The sequence below is a fragment of the Myotis lucifugus genome, unplaced genomic scaffold, assembly GCF_000147115.1.
Source record: "Myotis lucifugus unplaced genomic scaffold, Myoluc2.0 scaffold_136, whole genome shotgun sequence".
Taxonomy (NCBI): Eukaryota; Metazoa; Chordata; class Mammalia; order Chiroptera; family Vespertilionidae; genus Myotis; species Myotis lucifugus.
Genome location: NW_005871184.1, coordinates 1666293 through 1687804, shown reverse-complemented (window position 1 = coordinate 1687804; position 21512 = coordinate 1666293). Strand labels below are relative to the sequence as shown.

The 21512-nt window shown below is 37.1% G+C and overlaps 1 protein-coding gene across 8 annotated transcripts in view; it reads right to left on the bottom strand.

Annotated features, from left to right (window-relative positions):
* Positions 1 to 21512, bottom strand: part of ANKRD17 (ankyrin repeat domain 17) — a 183143-nt gene that overhangs the window by 87778 nt on the left and 73853 nt on the right. For all 8 annotated transcript variants that reach the window (XR_002830645.1, XM_014460635.2, XM_014460628.2 and 5 more), the window contains exons 2-6: positions 13243 to 13396; positions 7500 to 7656; positions 2910 to 3057; positions 2541 to 2688; positions 1149 to 1382 (exon numbers count right to left, since the gene is read on the bottom strand). Coding sequence is in view for 7 of the 8 variants with exons in the window: in XM_014460635.2 (XP_014316121.1) it covers positions 1149 to 1382; positions 2541 to 2688; positions 2910 to 3057; positions 7500 to 7656; positions 13243 to 13396 (841 nt within the window). In the remaining variant the exon portion in view is untranslated. The remainder of the gene's footprint in view (positions 1 to 1148; positions 1383 to 2540; positions 2689 to 2909; positions 3058 to 7499; positions 7657 to 13242; positions 13397 to 21512) is intronic.

Below are 21512 nucleotides of genomic sequence, written 5' to 3'. Positions count from 1 at the left end.
AACAATTCATCACTTATTTTATGAAACAAGAATGGCATAGCTGTAGATATGGAGCCTTGAATTGAATGGCTATGCAGACATCAAATTTCATAAAATTTGCTTTTTTAAAGTTCCTTAGGTTTATAGCCATTTATCTGTCAGAAAGGTGAAGTTTGAAAAATATCTGCTTCCGTGGGCTGTCTTTTTAGAATGCAGAATCTAGAGCATTTGCTAGCTGAAGACCAAAGCATCTTTTCAAACAATTGTGTTGCCGTACCAAAAGAGTATTTTTCTGTATTATCAATATTTTCAGGTTTGTTTACATCACTTAAAATATTATGTATCTCCTTTGTACAGCTATATATGGGGAGGCATTCTCAATCTCAACCAGCTCATACTTTTAACTTTACTAAATGATACTCTAAAATTGTTCTTTTGAATTCAAACTCCCTTCATACCACTTTTCATTCTTCTTCTCATATCTCCTCCTTTTTCTTCAATTTTCCTCTTTTCTTTTTGGTATCAAAAGAAATACCGTAAGTACCTTCTTGTTAGGTCATTCTAGCTGCATTTAATGTGTTTTCTTTTAAACTCACAGGCTGAATACTTCTGGTTTCAATAGCATTTTTTTGTTTGAACCAGGAAAAATATTCTAACATGCAACACTAGTTAAAAGTGCATATTAAAATTAAATGACTTTCTGATAAAGTAACTGGATCAAATAGTCATTTTTAAAAAATATATTTCACTGATTTTTTACAGAGAGGAAGGGAGAAGGATAGAGAGTTAGAAACATCGATGAAAGAGAAACATCGATCAGCTGCCTCCTGCACACCCCCTACTGGGGATGTGCCTGCAACCAAGGTACATGCCCTTGACTGGAATTGAACCTGGGACCCCCTTCAGTCCGCAGGCCGGCGCTCTATCCACTGAACCAAACCAGTTAGGGCCCAATAGTCATTCTTTATTGACAATATTGGCAATACTAAGTCTATATTTTTTTAAAAGTTTACTTATTAGACTTTTACTTCAAAAGACTTTAAACACATCAATTAATTACATGCTACACACTATTATGTTTTAATTTTACTTTTAATTTTAATTAAAAAATACAAACTGTCATTTTACATTTAAAACTTTCTTTTAAAAAAATATTTTATGTACTGTACCTTTATAACAAGCTAATGTAAGGGCACTCTCTTTAAATTCATTGGAATGCGTATTAATGCCAGCCCCATTTTCTAGCAGCAATCTGGCTACTTCCACATGTCCAGCACTTCCAGCTTCCATAAGAGGAGTGTGACCATTTTCATTATGGTCCTCAATACTAGCACCGGATTCCAAGAGCACCTTTACAACATCTACATAGCCTCCAGCACAAGCATATGTAAGTGCTGTATTGCCTATTTTAGTGAAGAAAAAAAAAAAGCAAAAAGACATTAATATAAAATACTAAAATAAAACAGAATCTAATTTAGCATAAAAAAAAGAAAATGAAATGGGATATTATAGCCTTAATAAGTTTAGATAATATACTTATATATAACTCTGTTCCTTACTGCATTTTATCTTACTGAAATCAACTTTCTACTCTTTCCATTTAAATTCAGGGTCAAATACATGTGAAAAATCAGATACACTCCACCATGATTGTAGAGTTATAAAAGAACTGAGCAATTCTGAAACTAACTTTTCAGATGAGAAATAGGTTATGTTCATTCTAACTTTAATCAGAGAAATGTTTCACAAGTTTTATTTTCTGGGATGTAATTATTCATCATATACAGATACACCTCATACCATTCTTTTAATCATACATATTTGTTTTCTCTACAATTTCAAATATCAGTTAACTGATGAAAGTTAAAGAAATTTCAAAAATATTCTCTCTCCCATATTGGGGGGAGGGGGAATGCAGAGGGAGAAAGAAAAAAACAACAACAACTTTGAGTAAAATAAGAATTTCTAAAATCCCTTCAAACCAGAATCTGTAGATCTTAAAAATTATTTAGTATTTAATAGTTTTGAAAGTCTTGCATGAAAAAAATGCATGAAATATATTTTCATATGATTTTAGAGCTTTTATACAATTTCATCTATGTCCAAATTTAAAAGGAAAAAAAATTAGACTAAAATTATGTCCCTTGTGGGACACAATGTTTTCATATACTCTCTTTTTCTATAGGCCACAATTTAATAAGAGTAGGCAATGAAAATACCTGCCTTTTATTCAATACTTCCATATCTTCTCTTCCCTTCTCCCCCAAAATAGGAAACCTGGTTTGCAAGTCAGAGCTCACACCTATCCTTTTTCAAGAAAGAGACCCTTCTAACTGGGCCAGTGTTTAATCATAAAGAACCTTAAAAGGCCAAGTAACTGCCCTTATATGCAAAATATCATTCAAAATATAGTATATATACTTTACATCAAGTGCACAGACTTATGCAAACATGCAGTGCTTATAAGAGAATTGCAAAAGCATCACTAATGACCACTTTCATGTTAACTAATTATTACCAAAGGGTATTAAAATTTAACAAAACTAAAAAATACACATAACCTGTTGAAGACTGTGCATTGACGTCGGCTTTATGAGCTAGCAACAACTTCACAATTTTGACATGTCCTCCATTAGCAGCAGCCATTAAAGGCGTAATGTCACCTTTGATTCCCCTATCTTCCACATTTGCATGCATTGCCAACAAAACCTTATGAAAAAAAAAAGTTTAGAAATTATATTAAAAAATTTGAACATGTTTCACCTATATTATCATACTAAATAGAAGAGCCAATAAACACAAAATGTAGATAATAAAACTATTGGTTGAAACAAGCCTAATGGCGGCCTTTATTATTTCCCTACTAAGCAGGCCAGATTAAAAACAAAATAAATTTAAAAACTCATGAGCTTTATTTTGATAATACAAACCTGAGCAAGCTCATAGTATCCAGCAGAACAAGCCAAACAAAGGAGGCTCTCCCCTTCCTCGGTGTGTTCATTTACACTTCGCCCTTCAATGAGTAACTTTCGCACAGCATTTACATCTCCTTCTGAACAGGCTTCTGCCAAACTGCGGCTATTAGGGAAAGAATATTGCAATATCACGATATATTATAAAACACTGTACAGCCTTAGTACGCACTGTTAAGCTAGAATAATTATTTCAATAGGATCTGTAGGAAAAAACCTGGAAATAATTCAGTTCATTGAGTTTTAAAATCTCAATATAAAAGTCACTGAATTCAAATTTTTAAAAAATATATATTTTATTAGTTTTTTACGGAGAGGAAGGGAGAGGGATAGAGAGTTAGAAACATCGATGAGAGAGAAACATCCATCAGCTGCCTCCTGCACACCTCCTACTGGGGATGTGCCCGCAACCAAGGTACATGTCCTTGACCGCAATCAAACCTGGGACCGTTCGGTCCACAGGCTGATGCTCTATCCACTCAGCCAAACCAGTTAGGGCTGAATTCAATTTTTTAACATTATGTTATCTGTTAAATAAAAACTAGAGGCCCGGTGCATGAAATCTGTGCGGGGGGTGGGGGGGGGAATGTTCCCTCAGCCCGACCTGAACCCTCTCACAATCCGAAACCCTCGGGGGATGTCCGACTGGCAATTTAGACATCGGGCCTAAACTGCCAGTTAGAAATCCCTCTTGCAATCTGGGACCGCTGGCTCCTAACCACTAGCCTGCCTGCCTTCCTGCCTGCCTGCCTGCCTGATTGCCCCTAACCACTCTTGCCTGCCTGCCTAATCACCTGTAAGTGCTCGCCTGCCTGCCTGATCACCCCTAACCACCTCTGCCTTGGCCCCCACCTCGGCAGCTTCTATGGGCTGTCCAGTCTAATAAGCATATTATGCTTTTTTTATTATAGATAAAGTCCAATTTACTGTAAGTGTAAAGAAACCAAAATTTTAAAACATAAAACTTTACAGAATATCACATGAATAAAATACAATTTATAATTACATTTCAATTTGTTCAGGAACTGGAATTTGTTTTTTGTTTTTTTTAATCACCTGAAGACAGACTTAGTGAGAGAAACATTGATGCAAGAGAAAGATCATCTATTAATCCTATCAGTTGCCTTCTGTACATGCCCCAACCCCACCTGCAACCCAGGAATATGCTCTGAGCTCCTTCAGGTTCTTTTGAATGAGAAAGCCAGAGATCTTGTTTAAAGAAAAGTAGATCATGTCACTCCTGCTCAGAATCTTCCAATGGCCTCTAATCTCACAATATAGGCCAAAATCTATACAAGATCTATCCAGTGGTAGCATCCCACACTCTTCCTTTTTATCTTCTTGTTTCATCACTTACTATATTCATTCTTGCTCTTTCCACTTTAGCCACATTGATTTTCCAGCTTTTTACTTAAAAAAATGCTAATTAAGCTCCTTTTACCAAGACAGCGCCGCTCTCAAACACTGCTCAGTCATTCCCTTGACTATTTCAGATTTTTACTAAAAAGGCCACCTTTTAAGTGAGGTTCTCTGATCATTAAAAATGCAATGTGACCTCCAACGCCAATCACTGCCCTAGTACTTCCCCACTCAATTTTCTCACCCATAATTCTTACCATTCATTGTGTGCCATACTATATATTTTACCTGTTTGTTAATTGTATTGTTTCCTTACCAAAGTCGGTCTGGAACAGCAGTTAATAAGCATATCTCTTATTTTCCATTCTATAGGATACTGACTGTTCCTAAACTGTCAGTGTTCTCTATCATCTTTAAACAAGTTTAGAACATATCTTTCCCACAAGACACTTCCTGTATAAAAACATACCCTACCTTTCACTCTTTCAAGTGGTCTCTTATTCTCTGCCCTCATCAGGCACACACCACCCTATACCTTCCCATTTAGACTTTCATTCAATTTCCACATGTGTATGCTAGCTTTAAAACAACCTTATAAGAACTACTCTAGCAACAGTTGAATTTAAGAACTCATGACAAAGGGTATGCTAAATCTGGCACAAGATTCTGCACTTACCTAAGGTAAAATCTGGAATGTAACTCTCACTGTACTCCACTATATTTCTCAAGCCTTGCTGAATAAATATGACTGTCACAAACATGTTCTATTGCTTTGTTGGTAACTTCTAGTATTTTCAATGCCCCAAAAAATCTATGATTGTTTTTTTCTATTTTATTTCCAGTTTGAATTGACATTAAGGTGTTTTTAATTTTCTCTTCAACGTGTTTTATAATTTTCTCTCTTGCCAGTCTCAGCAGGTACCACATTGAAATATATCTAGAGATTGCCCAGCCGGAGTGGCTCAGTGGATGAGCATGAATCAAGAGGTCACCGGTTCTATTTCTGGTCAGGGCACATGGCCAGGTTGCAGGCTCAATCCCCAGTAAGGGATGTGCAGGAGGCAGCTAATCGATGTTTCTATCTCTGCTTTTCCCTTCCTCTCCCTCTGAAAATCAATAAAGTAAAAAAAATTTTTTTAATATATGGAGATCAATAATATTGTAGGCCAGAAAAACTGAACTGTTAACTAAGAAATAGAATCTGTTACCTAAAAAAGAATCAATATATGAGTAGATTGGTAAAGTAAATTAATAAGAACACAAAAATCTACATAGATAAAGACAATACAGAGTAAATAGAAATAGTAAATTTATACGCTTAGTAATACTATATAACTTCTTTCACATTCTTAAAAGTAGATGCCTAAGAAAACTATTATACAGCCCGGTTGGCATGGCTCAATGGTTGAGTGTTGACCTATGAACCAAGAGATCAGAGGTTCGATTCCCAGTCAGGGCACATGCCTCGGTTGCAGGCTCGATCCCAGGTAGGGGGCATGCGTGAGGCAACCAATCAATGATTCTCCCTCATCACTGATGTTTCTACCTCTCTCTCCCTCTCCTTTCCTCTCTGAAACCAATAAAAATATATTAAAAAAACAAAAACTAAACTATTATCCAAACGCCAATTCTTAAATGCTATTTTTAATTCTCTAAACATATATAAAAAAGAATATTCCTATTTTCTCAATTGTTTAAAGGCAACTGCTAAAATAAATAAAGTAGCTTTCTTTTAAAGAAAAAAAAAAAGAAGCTTCTGAGGAGATAAGGAACAAGTATTAATGATGTTCCCCCAGCCATTTCTTTGTAGTTTACATCCACTTTTTAAAAAAAATATATTTTATTGATTTTTTACAGAGAGGAAGGGAGAGGGATAGAGAGCCAGAAACATCGATGAGAGAGAAACACGGATTAGCTGCCTCCTGCACACCCCCCACTGGGGACGTGCCCGCAACCAAGGCACATGCCCCAGACCGGAATCGAACCTGGGACCCTCCAGTCCGCAGGCCGACGCTCTATCCACTGAGCCAAACCGATTAGGGTTTACATCCACTTTTCACACTACTATGTACATAATTACTTTCATATATGAGATGATGTGATTTTTACTGCATAGCATCATCAGAAAAATTTTAAAAAGCTAAGTCACAAAATATTTAGTGAATGAGCCCTTACTATCTATACTAGTAAAAGGGTAATATGCTAATTAGACTGCACATCTTCCGGACGACCTTCTGGATGTCCTTCTGGACAAAGCCATGGCGGGGCCGAGGCAGAGGCAGTTAGGAGCGATCAGGCCGGCAGGGGAGAGCAGTTAGGGATCAGGTGACAGAGGAGAGCAATTAGGGCGATCAGGCCAGCAGGGGAGAGCAGTTAGGGAGATCAGGCTGGCAGGAGAGAGCAGTTAGGGGGATCAGGCCGACAACGGGGAGCAGTTAGGGCAATCAGGCAGGCAGGCAGGTGAGCGGTTAGGAGCCAGCGGTCCCGGATTGCGAGAAGGTTGTCCGACTGCCGGTTTAGGCCCGATCCCACAGTCAGGCCTAAACCGGCACTCAGACATCCCCCAATGGGTCCCAGATTGGAGAGGGTGCAGGCCAGGCTGAGGGACCCTCTCACACCCTGTGCTTGAATTTCATGCACCGGGCCTCTAGTACTATATAAAAGGAATTGTAGAACATACAAAAATAAATGTACATGCTTCAATGTGCTTGAATATAAGTGTTACATTCAAGTAATGGAACTAGATCTATGATATTTTTGTACATTTATAAAACAAACAAATAAAAACCATGCCCTTTAAAACAGAACTATATACATAAATTGGAAAATGGCATGACTAATTAGAAAGCATTTACTTCTTTGTCACCAAGACATTAAAAGAAAAGAAAACCTAAATCAGCAAAATATCTTTTATAATGTATTAGCTAAGAAGTCAGCTTTGCAGACAGGCAGACACTGATGACCCAGCTCTGCCACTTGTCACCTATTTAAACTTAAGTTATTCACTTCTCTTAAGCTTTTCATGAGTAAAGTGGGTATAAAAACAAAACCCATGATTAAGACTTTTTGTTAGTATAAACAAGATAACACATGTAAAATGTCTGGTATAGTTCTAGGAACAAAATAAATGTTAATTTATTATTTTTAAGAAAATGTTTTTTATGTTGATTACAATGAAGATGTACTTACTTGTCCGACTGCCCTGCATTTGCTGTGCTTTCAGCTCTCATACGGGTAAGTGCAGCAGCAGCTTCATCCAACGCACAACTAACAGATGATGTCAACCTCCGAAGCACTTCAGGATCTGCAAAGGCTTTACCATCAGCCGTAGATAATTTGCCTATTCCTATATATTATTGTCACACCAAAATGAATGCACCAAAAGAAGAAATAAAGCAAAATTCAAGTTATTTAACTCTATATATGTTATCAAATAACCTACAAATGGTACATTATAAGTATACATTCTCTGCCCTTAATCTTTTGGAAAATCACTCTCTCCAATTCTCTGATAATCTTATTCCTTCCAAGTGATCTGAACCTGCTTAACCCTGTGATTCTCCTGTGCCAGAAATGGGCGTTCGGCTATACTGAGACAATTAAACAACCTATGTTCAAAGGATGTTAAATTGCTAGGATGAGAGCCTTGAATTATTTGGTCACTTTTCACACCACAAATGAAAAAGACTACCCAAAAATAAGTCAACAAAGAGAAGAAAAGAATAGAGAAATAAGAAAGGAGACAGAGTTCTGATAAAGTTATTTTGACTCATTGACACCAATGGTGCCAGAAGCCAGCACCAAACCTATACTTTTGGTAAATACCCACTTTTATTTAAGAACTAGAGGCCCGATGCACGAAATTCGTGCAAGGGGATTGGCCCTCACAACCTCGGCGGCTTGGCTTTGCCCTCGCAGCCCCGGCTTAGTCCGGAAGAACGTTCAGAAGGTGTTTGGCTGTCTGGTTTAATCAGCATATTATGCTTTTATTATTGTAGTTATTTAGTTTGGCTACTATCACCTGTGACCAAAAATGGCCGAATAAAACATTATGGGCTATAATAACCTATATCTGAATGCCTATTTATTTCAAATTAGGATTGCAACTTATTATACTCAAAATCCTATCTAAATGTACCATATTTTCAAAATTCAGAATAACAAAAGAAAAACATTTCAAAAGCAGAAATGGTTAATAACCATTTCCACAAAATATAACTTGTTCTTTTCCAGATATCATTATAAAGAGAGCTTATTTCTAACCTTTATTATTCTAACTTAGTAGTGCTTAATCCAGATTGCCCATAAGGGAACAAAGCTTTACCAAAATATAGATGCTGAGCTCTCCTATATCTAAAGATGAAATTCATTAGGAAGTGGGGCGAGGGCATCTATATACTTTAAAAGCTCTAAGAAAATTCTGATACACAGGCAGGATTAAGGACCTTTACTCTAATTTTAAGATAAACATCTGATATTATGATGGATATTATAGAACCCCCCCATTACTCAACATGTGGTACATGGACTGGAAGCACTGCTATCACTTGGGAGCTTGCTAGAAATGCAGAATCTCAAGCCCGAAGAATTACTGGTACAAGAACTGCATTTTTTAAAAAAAGATCCCCAATTGATTTAGATGCACATTATAGTTTAAGAAACACTACTATAGGTTTTAAAACAAACTATTTAACTAAGATATAGACCAAAAAGACCACTCATCCAGAAATAACAAACATATCTGTGCAGGTTTCTCATAGCAGAAGGGTTTTAGGGTTAGGGTTATGTTATATGGCACAGAAGACCTGAAGACAGGGAGATTATCTTGGTGGGCCTGACCTCATCACACGACCCGTAACAAGATTGGCTGATTAGAATGGAGAAAAGGAAGTATGTCAGAGGTGCAAAGCACGAGAAGTCAAAGATAGAGGATACCACATGTAAAAAAATGTGGGCAACCTAAGGAAGTGAGAACAGCCTCAGCTAATAGTCCATGAGGAAATTGGAACATAAGTCCTACAACTCCAAGGAATTGAATTCTACTATCAACAACAACAAACTTGGAAGCAGACTTTTTCCTACAGCCTAGTCAACTCAGGTGACATCTTAACTTCAGTCCATGAGAACCTAAGCGAGACAATCTAGCCCCACTGTGTGCCTTGATGTCTCATCTACAAAAACTAAAAGATAGTAAATGGGTATTGTGTCACATTGCTCTGTTTATTGTAAACTGTTATGCTGCAATAGGAAATTAGTTATATTACATATATGACATATAATATGTAATAAAACTCACCAGTAGACAACATATTAATGTACACCTTTCAATTTATCTTTTAATGGCATTGCTACTAACTACAAACAAAACACAGGATTTATCAGGCATTTGAAATCTTAAATGTGAAAGATAGCAAAAAAAATTCAAAATAAGATCAAAACCTTAAAATGCCAAAACCTGTAATGCTTTGGAGAAGGAAGAGTAAGGAAAAATAGCAGAGTTAGGAGAATATCCTAAATAAGAGTGGCATCAAACTTCTGAATTGCAATAGGAGACAATGAAGCAGTAACTTCAAAAATTTTTAAAAAGGTGATTTTTAAACTAGCCTTCTATGCCTAGTCAAACTATCAACTATGAAGATAGTGTAAAAGGCATTTCGGACAAGGTCTCAAAAGCTTTTCTCAAGATGCCTAAACTGTAATCAATCTCAACATCATTAAAAGAGAAACAACCAAAGTACCTATGTGATACATAACGAAACATAAACACCAGGAATAGCTAATCTTGCCAAATGAACAGAAATCTGGTCAAATATCTGGATCTGAATTCTGAGTCAGGAAATGACAACAAACAATGGTACAACTGGGAAAATCCATAGAGTGAAACAAATGACTCATTTCTTCAAAAATAAGTAGGAGCCCAGCTGGCATGGTTCAGTGGTTGAGCGTTGACCTATGAACCAGGAGGTCACAGTTCAATTTCTGGCAAGGGCATATGCCCGGGTTGCAGCTCGATCCCCAGTGGGGGATGTGCAGGAAGCAGCTGATCAATGATTCTCTTCCATCAATGATGTTTCTAGCTCTCTCTCCTTCTTCCTTCCTCTCTGAAATCAATAAAAATAAATAAATAAAAAGTAGGATAAAAAGCCCTGGATGGTGTTTCTCAATGGTTAGAGTGTTGACCCATGAACAGCAGGTTTAATTCCTGGTCAATGGGATGTAAATGGGTTGCAGGTTCAATCATCAGTCCTGGTCAGGTAGTGTACAGGAGGCAACCAATCAATATGTCTCTCTCGTATCGATTATCAATGTTTCTCTCTTCCCCTCGTCTCCTCCCTTCCACTCTCCTTAAAAAATTCAATAGAAAAAATATCCTCAAGTGAGGATTAACGGAGGAGGAGGAGGAGGAGGAGGAGGAGAAAAAAGGAACTGTTATGATTAAGACACACAAAAAAATTAACATAAAAAATAATTTCTAAACACTGACAGGATATCTGGCAATATTAAAGAATTACTATTATTTTTCCTTACATATGCAATGGTATTATGGTTTTATTTCTCTCTCTTTTTAAGACATTTTTATTGATTTCAGAGAGGAAGGGAGGAGAGACAGAAACATCAATGAGGAGAGTGAATCACTGATCAGTTGCCTCCTGCATGCCCCACACTGGGGATCGAGCCCACAACCCGGGCATGTGCCCTGACAGGGAATTGAACTGTGACCTCCTGGTTCATAGGTCGATGCTCAACCACTGAGCCATACCAGGCGGGCTTATTTCTCTTTTTTAAAGTTCTTAATTTAGAAGTACATACTGAATTATTTACATATGAAATAATATGATGCTTAGATTTGCTTTTAAATTAACATGTGGGGTGGGGAATCAGCAAGGTGTTTATGTGTAAAGATGAAACAAAAGTGTCCATACAGCTCAGCAGGTGATTGAGTGTCAACCTATGAACCAGGAGGTCATGATTTGATTCCTGGTCAGGCAACATGTCCAGGTTGTGGGCTCAATAACTAGTAGGGGGTGTGCATGAGGCAGCCAATCAATGATTCACCCTCATCATTGATGTTTCTCTCTCTCCCTTCTTCTCTAAAATCAATAAAAATATATTTTAAAATGTGTCCATACATCGATGGCTGTGGAAGCTGGGTGATGGATATGCCAAGGATTCACTAACCTATTCTGGGTTTGCATATGAGATTTTTCATTTAAAAAAGGGGAGGAGATAAATGAGGAAGGAGAGGAGAAGTGAGAGAAAGGAAGAGAGGGAGAGGGCAGGCTAGCTTGTTACCTTCTATAAGGAAAATAAAATGGAACTCTACCTCCAAAAGTAACTCCTTTTGGCTGCAATCAACTTTCATGTAACAACATCTTTGTACCTGATTTTGCCTCTTGGAGCCCCAAAAAACAAACATCCCTCTTGTATTCAATCTGAGTCTTCTCACCTTCAGGAGAAACAATCCCTGTTCCTCTTACGACATGTTTTCAAGTTATTTTACAATCCCCATTTCCCTCACACAAACTTCTACAGCAACATCAATTTCTAGCAAATGCTAAATTATATCTCTACTACACTGTAACAAAGAGTTGTCTATACTCAGGGACAGGACCTTTCATGTGCCCCTACTATGTTTTCATCTGTATCTGGCTAAGAATCTTTTAATAATGCATTCTAAAATTTTACCCAGGATAGAAATCAAACTTAACTATGAGTCCTTCAAATATTAGATGCTGTGTTAAAAGATATTTACTCAAGGATTATCAAACAGTAGGTTAGTTTTATTCTATAATTAAGTAGCAGTTTACATGCACTGCATGTACAATATATAGCACAGAGAGGTGCTCAAACCATGAACACAGTACAATTATTTAAATAATCAAGAGTTACTATTCCCTTATAGTTAAGACTATATATATATAGCTAAATCTTTTATTATGTCATGTAATCTCCTATAGGAATAATATAATGATGACCACTTTACAAAAATAATAATTCACTTTACAGGGTTTTAAGAGACAGTCTCTGACAAAAAAGTGGGGGGAATTATATACAGTCGATTCTCGTTATTCATGGTATTTATGTTCTGTAGAGTTTCTGGGAACCCTGAATTCATGAATACTGAACTACTGCTTCTGCAGGAAAATGGGACTAGGTTCCTTCAAGCCTCTGATCACAACATTTGCAATAACTAGACAATATATGTTTGTTTTATGTGTGTTTTTGTTTAAAGACAACCTTATTTAATATATAGTTGATTCATTAACATTAAACTCATGACTAATAGTACTATAACTCATGCATGAAAGCAGCTTATCTAACATGTATTTTTCCTAAGGCACATCACAGCCTGCTCACATTTAGAAACACTAGGCAGCATTTCAGCATTATACTTTGGGGCCATTTTAAACAGTGAAATTACCAACAAAAGGTACACAAATCTGAAAAACGTGGCACTAAGTAGATTGTGAAAAGGACACTTGTTTACAGTATGAAAGCTGAAACAAGAAGGCAGAACATCACCTTATTCCACCTCAGCGGGGAACATGTGTGTAGGACGACTCAAATTTTTCACCATTCTGTGCATTTCTATGAAAGACTGAGAAAGTGCTGTGAGTACTAATTTCGGGGTACAAATACATTTTATCAAGTAGGCAAATTCACAAATATGGAATTTAGGACTAATGAAAATCGACTGTATAAGAAGTCCCTCTTTATAAAAAGGTTGACAACAACCTTATATTTTACTCTGGTAAAAAATATTCTTTAATGAAATGTTCCATGTAATTCTCTAAAAAATAATACATTAACCTTTATGAGCAGTATTATACTAAATATCCAACGTCATACATTGATAATGACAGAAATTTTTTAGATTTATTGTAACTTTAATTAGGTAGACTTATTACATATGTGGACTTTGCGGACCTACCTGCAGCTTCTAGTAAAGCTTCCAGTCTAGCTTGTGTTTCTGGATCTACTGTCCTGAGGTCTGCACCATCAGCAGTACCTGACAAGAGCAATTTGGAAGCTGTTTCCAGCATTGGATTTTCCAAGTCATCCTGATCCAAAATGAAAGACTCCACCTAGAAAACAAATACAAACAGAAAGGAAGGAAGGAATGAAAGGAGAAGAGGAAAGTGAGAAGAGAAATAAACAGAAGAAAAAGGAAGAGAAGAGAAAAAAATATTTTAATGTAACTATCAACAATAATAAATTCAATGCAATCCTAAGTAAATTCAATGGGGTTATATAAGCCCACTGTATAACTAAAGGAGAAAATTACATTGGTAAAATAATTTTAAAATATATTATTACCATGCAATCTAATTTTCTTTTTTTTACAGAAATCGTAGTATTCTTTTCTATTTTAATTTGGTGGGATGAGGGTTGGGTAGGAGGAGGTTATAAGGTTACACTGTGAAACCTTTGACTTAGGCAGAGGATCTGTATCAGCTGTTCTTAGACTTTTTGCCATCAGCACTCCTTTACTACACATATAAAGTACACATATAAAGTACTACTTCATATAAAGGTTAAATTTATTAACATTTACCATATTAAAAATTAAACTACAATATTAAAAAAAAAAACCCACATTCATTAACATCACCACTGATTTCATCAGAAAAGTTTTTAAGTTCTGGAAAGCTTTTAAGCCCAGGCAAATAAATTTCCAAAATTCTAATTTGTACTTGAAAACTTTCTTTTATCATTGACAAAAAATAACCACCAATCATTTTCCTTAAAGTAACAGGCTCACTCCTATTATTTCCAAGAACTTTTGCCAAATATCCCAATTTGATCAGTGTAATGTGTCTGCCAGTTATATTTTTCTAGCAAAAATGGCATTTCATGAAAAAAAAGGAGCTAAAAGGTGTCATTACCTCACACCTAAAATACACACAAGTGCTTTATGTGTATTTCTCATTTTGTCACACACAATATTAAAAGGATGTATTCAAAAGTGGAGATTTCATAAAATAAATATCTATTGCTTCAAGATCTTGTTGTTGTTAATTCTCACCTGAGGATTTTTTTTTCCATTGGTTTTTAGAGAGAATGGGAGGGAGAGAGAAAGAAACAGATGTGAGAGAGACACATCGAATGGCTGCCTCCTCCACACGCACTGACCTGGGGCCTGGGATCCAGCCAGCAACCAAGGTATGTACCCTTGACTGGAAATGAACCCATGACCCTTTAACCACTGAGCAAACAGGCTAGGGCTCAAGATTATTCTTAAGGTGAAACTGGCTTTTTGAAAACTGTGAGCACATGGCAGTGAAGAATATAATGATAGTAATACAATTTAAAGAATTAGAAAATAACAAACTCCTAAGACTCAGGGAAAAGTTTGTTTTGACATCCTTTGTCATAGTGCTACTTACAAATAGGTACTACAATATACTTTCTTATCTTATGATAAAACATCACTATTTAACATGATCAGGGAAACTTTATTTCAAAAAATCTAACACTGCAATAATTTAAAAAATTACTAACCTAGAACACAATTACATTCATGCCTAGTATCCAGATGTCAGAATAAGAAAGAGAGAAAAGAAGAGGGAGAAATGGCGGAGGCTTAGATGGACGTGTTGGTACTTTGTCCCGGAGCAGATAGGGGCGAGCAGCTGAAACGGGTAACAATCAGCCCGATCAAGCTGGGGAGGTTCAGCTGAGAGACAGTCTGCAGCCAGGAAAGACAGAGAACTCCTAAAAAATGCGGATGGTTAGAGATTGAGGCTGAAACCTCCCCCTGGGCACCAGCGCAGCGGCGAGACCGCGCCATCTTAGGTAGCTGTTACCGGCATCCAGAGATCGGCTACTAACCCGGCGGCTACTAACCCGGAGGCAAGGACTCGCAAGCAGTGCGACTGCAAGAGCCCAGAGGAGACCTGCACCCCTCCACGGAAAGATTCAAGCAACAGCGGCCTCCTGATCACCACACGCTCTGCCTGGGGAACAGTTGCTGTGTGTGAAGCCTCCCTCCACCAGCCAGAAGAGCCACCACAGCTGTGAACAGCACCCACCAGAGGCTCTGCTATCAACAGAGGAGCCGCTGCTACCACAACCGCCCAAGGAGCAACCACAGCCCGAGGAGCCACTGCCACCCAGGGAGCAGCCACTGCCACCCAGGGTCCAGCCACTGAACGACTCAACAACTAGTCATGTCAGTGAGATCAAACATGGGTAGACAAAGAAACCCCCAAAGGAAAGAAAAGGAGGACTCGCCAGAAAAGCAGCTAAGTGAGACAGAGATATGCAATATGACGGAAAAAGAATTCAGAATAAGGTTCCTAGAGTACATGCACCGGATGTTCAAGAAGCAAGAAGAAACAGATGAAAAACTCAACTACTTATGCAAGAAGCTAGAAGAAACAGATGAAAAAAATCAACAACTTAAGTAAGTCCCAAGAAGAAATGAAGAGCGACATAGCTGCAATAAAAAACACCATTGAAAGTATCAACAGTAGACTGGGAGAAGCGGAGGACCGAATTAGTGAATTAGAAGACAAGGAAGCAAAACACACTCAAACTGTACTGCAAATGGAGAAAAAAATTAAAAGACAGGAGGAGAGCCTAAGGGAGCTTTGGGACAACATGAAACGAAACAACATACGAATAATAGGGGTGCCAGAACAACAGAAAGATGAACATGGATTAGAAAACCTATTCGAAGAAATAATATCAGAAAACTTCCCTGAGGTGGGGAAGAAAAAAGTCACACAAGCCCAGAGAGTCCCAAACAAGGTGAACCCGAAAAGACCCACACCAAGACACATCATAATTACCATGGCAAATGTTCAGGATAAAGAGAGAATCTTACAGGCTGCAAGAGAGAGACGGAAAGTAACATACAAGGGATCTCCCATTAGATTATCAAATGATTTCTCAACAGAAACACATCAGGCCAGAAAAGAATGGACGGAAATCTACAAAGTGATGCAAAGCAAAGGACTGAATCCAAGAATACTCTATCCAGCAAGGCTATCATTCAAAATTGAAGGGGAAATAAGAAGCTTCACAGACAAAAAAGGGCTAAGGGAGTTTATCACCACCAAGCCAGCCATGCAAGAAATGCTAAAGGGACTGGTGTAAAAAGAAGAAATATCAAGCTCAGAAAGAAAACAGCCACACACACACACAAAAAAAGAAATGGCTACAAACAAGTACCTTTCAATAATAACTTTAAATGTAAATGGACTAAATGCTCCAACCAAAAGACATCGAGTGGCTGAATGGATAAAAAAACATGACCCATACATCTGCTGTCTACAAGAGACTCACCTCATTAGAAGGGACTCACACACACTGAAAGTGAAGGGATGGAAAAATATCTTTCACGCAAATGGAAAGGAAAAGAAAGCTGGGGTAGCAATACTTATATCTGACAAAATACATCTCAAAGTGAAGGCCATAACCAGAGATAAGGAAGGCCACTTCATAATACTAAAGGGATCAATACAACAAGAAGATATAACCCTGGTAAACATATATGCACCCAATGCAGGAGCACCCACATACATAAGAAAACTTCTGGAAGATATCAGGGGAGAGATCGACAACAATACAATCATAGTAGGGGACTTTAATACACCACTGACATCACTGGATAAATCCGCTAGACAAATAATCAGCAAAGAAACAGCAATCCTAAATGACTCACTAGATCAGATGGACTTAATTGACATCTTCAGAACACTTCACCCCACAGCTGCGGAATATACATTCCTCTCAGGTGCTCATGGGACATATTCAAAAATAGACCACATATTGGGTCACAAGCAAAGTCTCCACAAATTCAACAAGATTGAAATCATAAAAAGCTTCTTCTCAGACCACGATGGCATAATGTTAGAAATAAACTACAATAAAAACAACCCAAAATACTCAAACACTTGGAAGCTGAATAGCATGTTATTAAATATTGATTGGGTTACCGATGACATCAAAGAAGAAATTAAAAACATCCTGGACACTAATGACAATGAAAACACAACAATCCAAAACCTCTGGGACACAATGAAAGCAGTCCTGAGAGGAAAGTTTATAGCTCTACAGGCCTATCTCAAAAAACAAGAAAAAATGGTAGTCAATCATCTAACTCTACAACTCAAAGAATTAGAAAGAGAGCAACAAGAAAACCCCAGAGTGAGCAGAAGGAAGGAGATAATAAAGATTAGAGCAGATATCAATGAAATAGAGACCAAAAAAACAATACAGAAAATCAATGAAACCAAGAGCTGGTTCTTTGAAAGGATAAACAAGATTGACAAACCCCTAGCCAGGCTCACCAAGAAGCAAAGAGAGAGGTCCCAAATAAACCAAATCAGAAATGATAGAGGCGAAATAACAACAGACCCCACAGAAATACAAATGATTGTTAAACAATACTACGGGCAACTCTACTCCAACAAACTAGACAACCTGGAGGAAATGGACAAATTCCTAGAAAAATACAACATTCCAAAACTCAATCAGGAAGAATCTAAAAACCTCAATAGGCCAATAATTATGGAAGAAATTGAAGCAGTCATCAGAAAGCTTCCAGCAAACAAAAGCCCAGGGCCAGACGGCTTCACAGGGGAGTTTTACCAAACATTCAAGGAAGAACTAAAACCTACCCTCCTCAGACTACTACAAAAAATTCAAGAGGAAGGAACACTTCCAAGCTCATTCTATGAAGCCAGCATCACCCTAATACCAAAACCAGGTAAAGACATCACAATGAAAGAGAATTACAGGCCAATATCCCTCATGAACATAGATGCCAAAATCCTCAACAAAATCTTAGCAAATCGGATCCAGCAGTACATCAGAAGGATCATACACCATGACCAAGTAGGATTTATCCCAGAGATGCAAGGATGGTACAACATCCGTAAATCAATAAATGTGATACATCACATAAACAAATTGAAAGAAAAAAACCACATGGTCATATCAATTGATGCAGAAAAAGCATTCGACAAAATCCAACACCCATTTTTGATAAAAACTCTCAGAAAGTGGGAATAGAAGGATCATACCTCAACATAATAAAAGCCATATATGACAAGCCCACAGCCAACATCATACTCAATGGACAAAAACTAACACCATTTCCCCTAAGAACAGGAACAAGACAGGGATGCCCACTCTCACCACTCCTGTTCAACATAGTACTGGAAGTATTAGCCATTGCAATTAGGCAAGAAGAAGAAATAAAAGGCATCCAAATTGGAAAAGAGGAAGTAAAACTGTCCTTATTTGCAGATGACATGATATTATACATACAAAACCCTAGAGACTCCATCATAAAGCTACTAGACTTAATACATGAATTTGGCACTGTAGCAGGATACAAAATTAACACCAAGAAATCTGAGGCATTTCTATACACCAATAGTGAACTTTCAGAAAGAGAGATTAGAAAAACAATCCCATTTACCATCGCACCAAAAAAATTAAGATACCTAGGAATAAACTTAACTAAAGAGGTTAAAGACCTCTACTCAGAAAACTACAAGACGTTGAAAAAAGAGATAGAGGAAGACATAAACAGATGGAAGAACATACCATGTTCTTGGATTGGTAGAATCAACATCATTAAAATGTCCATACTACCCAAAGCAATCTATACATTCAACGCACTTCCCATTAAAATACCAATGGCCTTCTTCAAAGATCTAGAACGAACTCTCCAAAAATTCATCTGGAATAAAAAAAGACCCCGAATAGCTGCAACGATCCTGAGAAAGAACAAAGTAGGTGGGATCTCAATGCCAGATATCAAGCTGTATTACAAAGCCACTGTTCTCAAAACTGCCTGGTACTGGCACAAGAACAGACATATAGATCAGTGGAATAGAATAGAGAGTCCAGAAATTAGCCCGAACCAATATGCTCAATTAATTTTTGACAAAGGAGGCATGAACATACAATGGAGCCAAGATAGTCTCTTCAATAAATGGTGTTGGGAAAATTGGACAGATATATGCAAGAAAATGAAACTAGACCACCAACTTACACCATACACAAAAATAAACTCAAAATGGATAAAGGACTTAAATGTACGACAGGAAACCATAAAAATTCTAGAAGAATACAAAGGCAACAAAATCTCAGACATATGCCAAAACCATTTCTTCACTGATACAGCTCCTAGGGCAGTTGAAACTAAAGAGAAAATGAACAAATGGGACTACATCAAAATAAAAAGCTTCTGCACAGCAAAAGAAACCATCAACAAAACAACAAGAAAACCCACCTCGTGGGAAAACATATTTGCCAACGTCATATCTGATAAGGGCTTAATCTCCAAAATTTATAGGGAACTCATACAACTTAACAAAAAGAAGATAAACAATCCAATCAAAAAATGGGCAAAGGATCTAAATAGACACCTTTCAAAAGAGGACATTCAGAAAGCTAAGAGACATATGAAAACATGCTCAAAGTCACTAATCATCCGAGAGATGCAAATCAAAACAACAATGAGGTACCATCTCACACCTGTCAGAATGGCCATCATCAACAATTCAACAAACGACAAGTGCTGGAGAGGATGTGGAGAAAAAGGAACACTTGTGCACTGCTGGTGGGAATGCAGACTGGTGCAGCCACTATGGAAGGCAGTATGGAGGTTCCTCAAAAAATTGGAAATGGAACTCCCATTTGACCCTGTGATCCCACTTCTAGGAATATATCCCAAGAAACCAGAAACACCAATCAGAAAGGATATATGCACCCAGATGTTCATAGCAGCACAATTCACCATAGCTAAGATCTGGAAACAGCCTAAGTGCTCATCAGTAGATGAATGGATTAGAAAACTGTGGTACATCTACACGATGGAATACTATGCTGCTGTTAAAAAGAAGGAACTCTCACCATTTGCAACAGCATGGATGGAACTGGAGAGCATTATGCTAAGTGAAACAAGCCAGTCAATGAAGGAAAAATACCACATGATCTCACTCTTTCATGGATAACTAAGACCATTACAAACTTTTGAACAATAATAAATACAGTGGCAGAGCTGCCTCAAACCGATTGTCGGACTGCAGTGGGAAGGCCAGGGAGGGTTGGGGGACAGGAGGGAGGGGAGTAAGAGATCAACCGAAGGACTTGTATGCATCCATATAACCATAACCAATGGACATAAGACACTGGGGGGTAGGGGAGGCCAGGGGATTGTCAAGGGCGGGGGGTAAAAAAGGACACATATGTAATACCCTTTGTAATATTTTAAGCAAAAAAAAAAAGGAAAAAAAAAGAAAGTCACCTGTCTTGTAAACAGGCATAACTGCTATATTTAATCAACAAATTTAATACTAAAGGTTAAATTTAGAGGAAATAATATTTCTCTCTAAATTTCCTAAACAAATGCAGTTTAACATGAGATAACATTTCAGATTTCTAATATTTCAAATAAACAGAACACTCTGAAAATAATCTCAGTAAATATTTGAAAAATTTCACAGTATGTTAACTCTAACCAGTCAATACTCTTAAGAGCATTAAGAAAATGAGTTTCTAAAGAAAAAGTTGCTTCACAATGAAATTTTCTGTTAAACAATATTACATTTCAATCCAATGGGAGAAGACAAAGTAAAGGAAATAAACATGGAAAAAGAAACACGAAAACAATATTTTAAAGTTTTAGAAAACCAAAGTTCTTCAAGAGTGGTTCATGGTTAATGCCAAATTAAAAGTACAGGTCAGAGGTATTAAAATTGTTCAAAGAAGACACTGCATGCAGAAAGAATAATATGAAAGGCTTTTGACTGAAATAACTAATTTGCATAAGAGAAGAAAAGAATGTGTCACTGGTAGACAAATGTAAGGATTTACTGTAGGAAAAGTCAGAAAGCTAAAAGTTAAATTATAGGAGGTATTAAATTTCAATCAAAAGTGATTTTCAGACACAAAGTCTCCTATTGCCAGGTTGTACCTTAACTAAGCTTGGTAAAAATTTACCAAGAAGAATGCATGTCAATATCTTCATGAGGGAGACTAAGTACAGAAATACGTTCTAACTGTCTTAAAATTTAGTCTATAACTCTAAGGTTGCTTTCATACTATGTGAAAAATGTGGTAACTTAAAAAACAGTACACTTAAATGACTATTAAATTCTATATATGCTGATTTTTGAAAGGTATGAGGATAAAAAAATATAGGATTGAATATCTATTACAATCTCCACACTCCCAGTT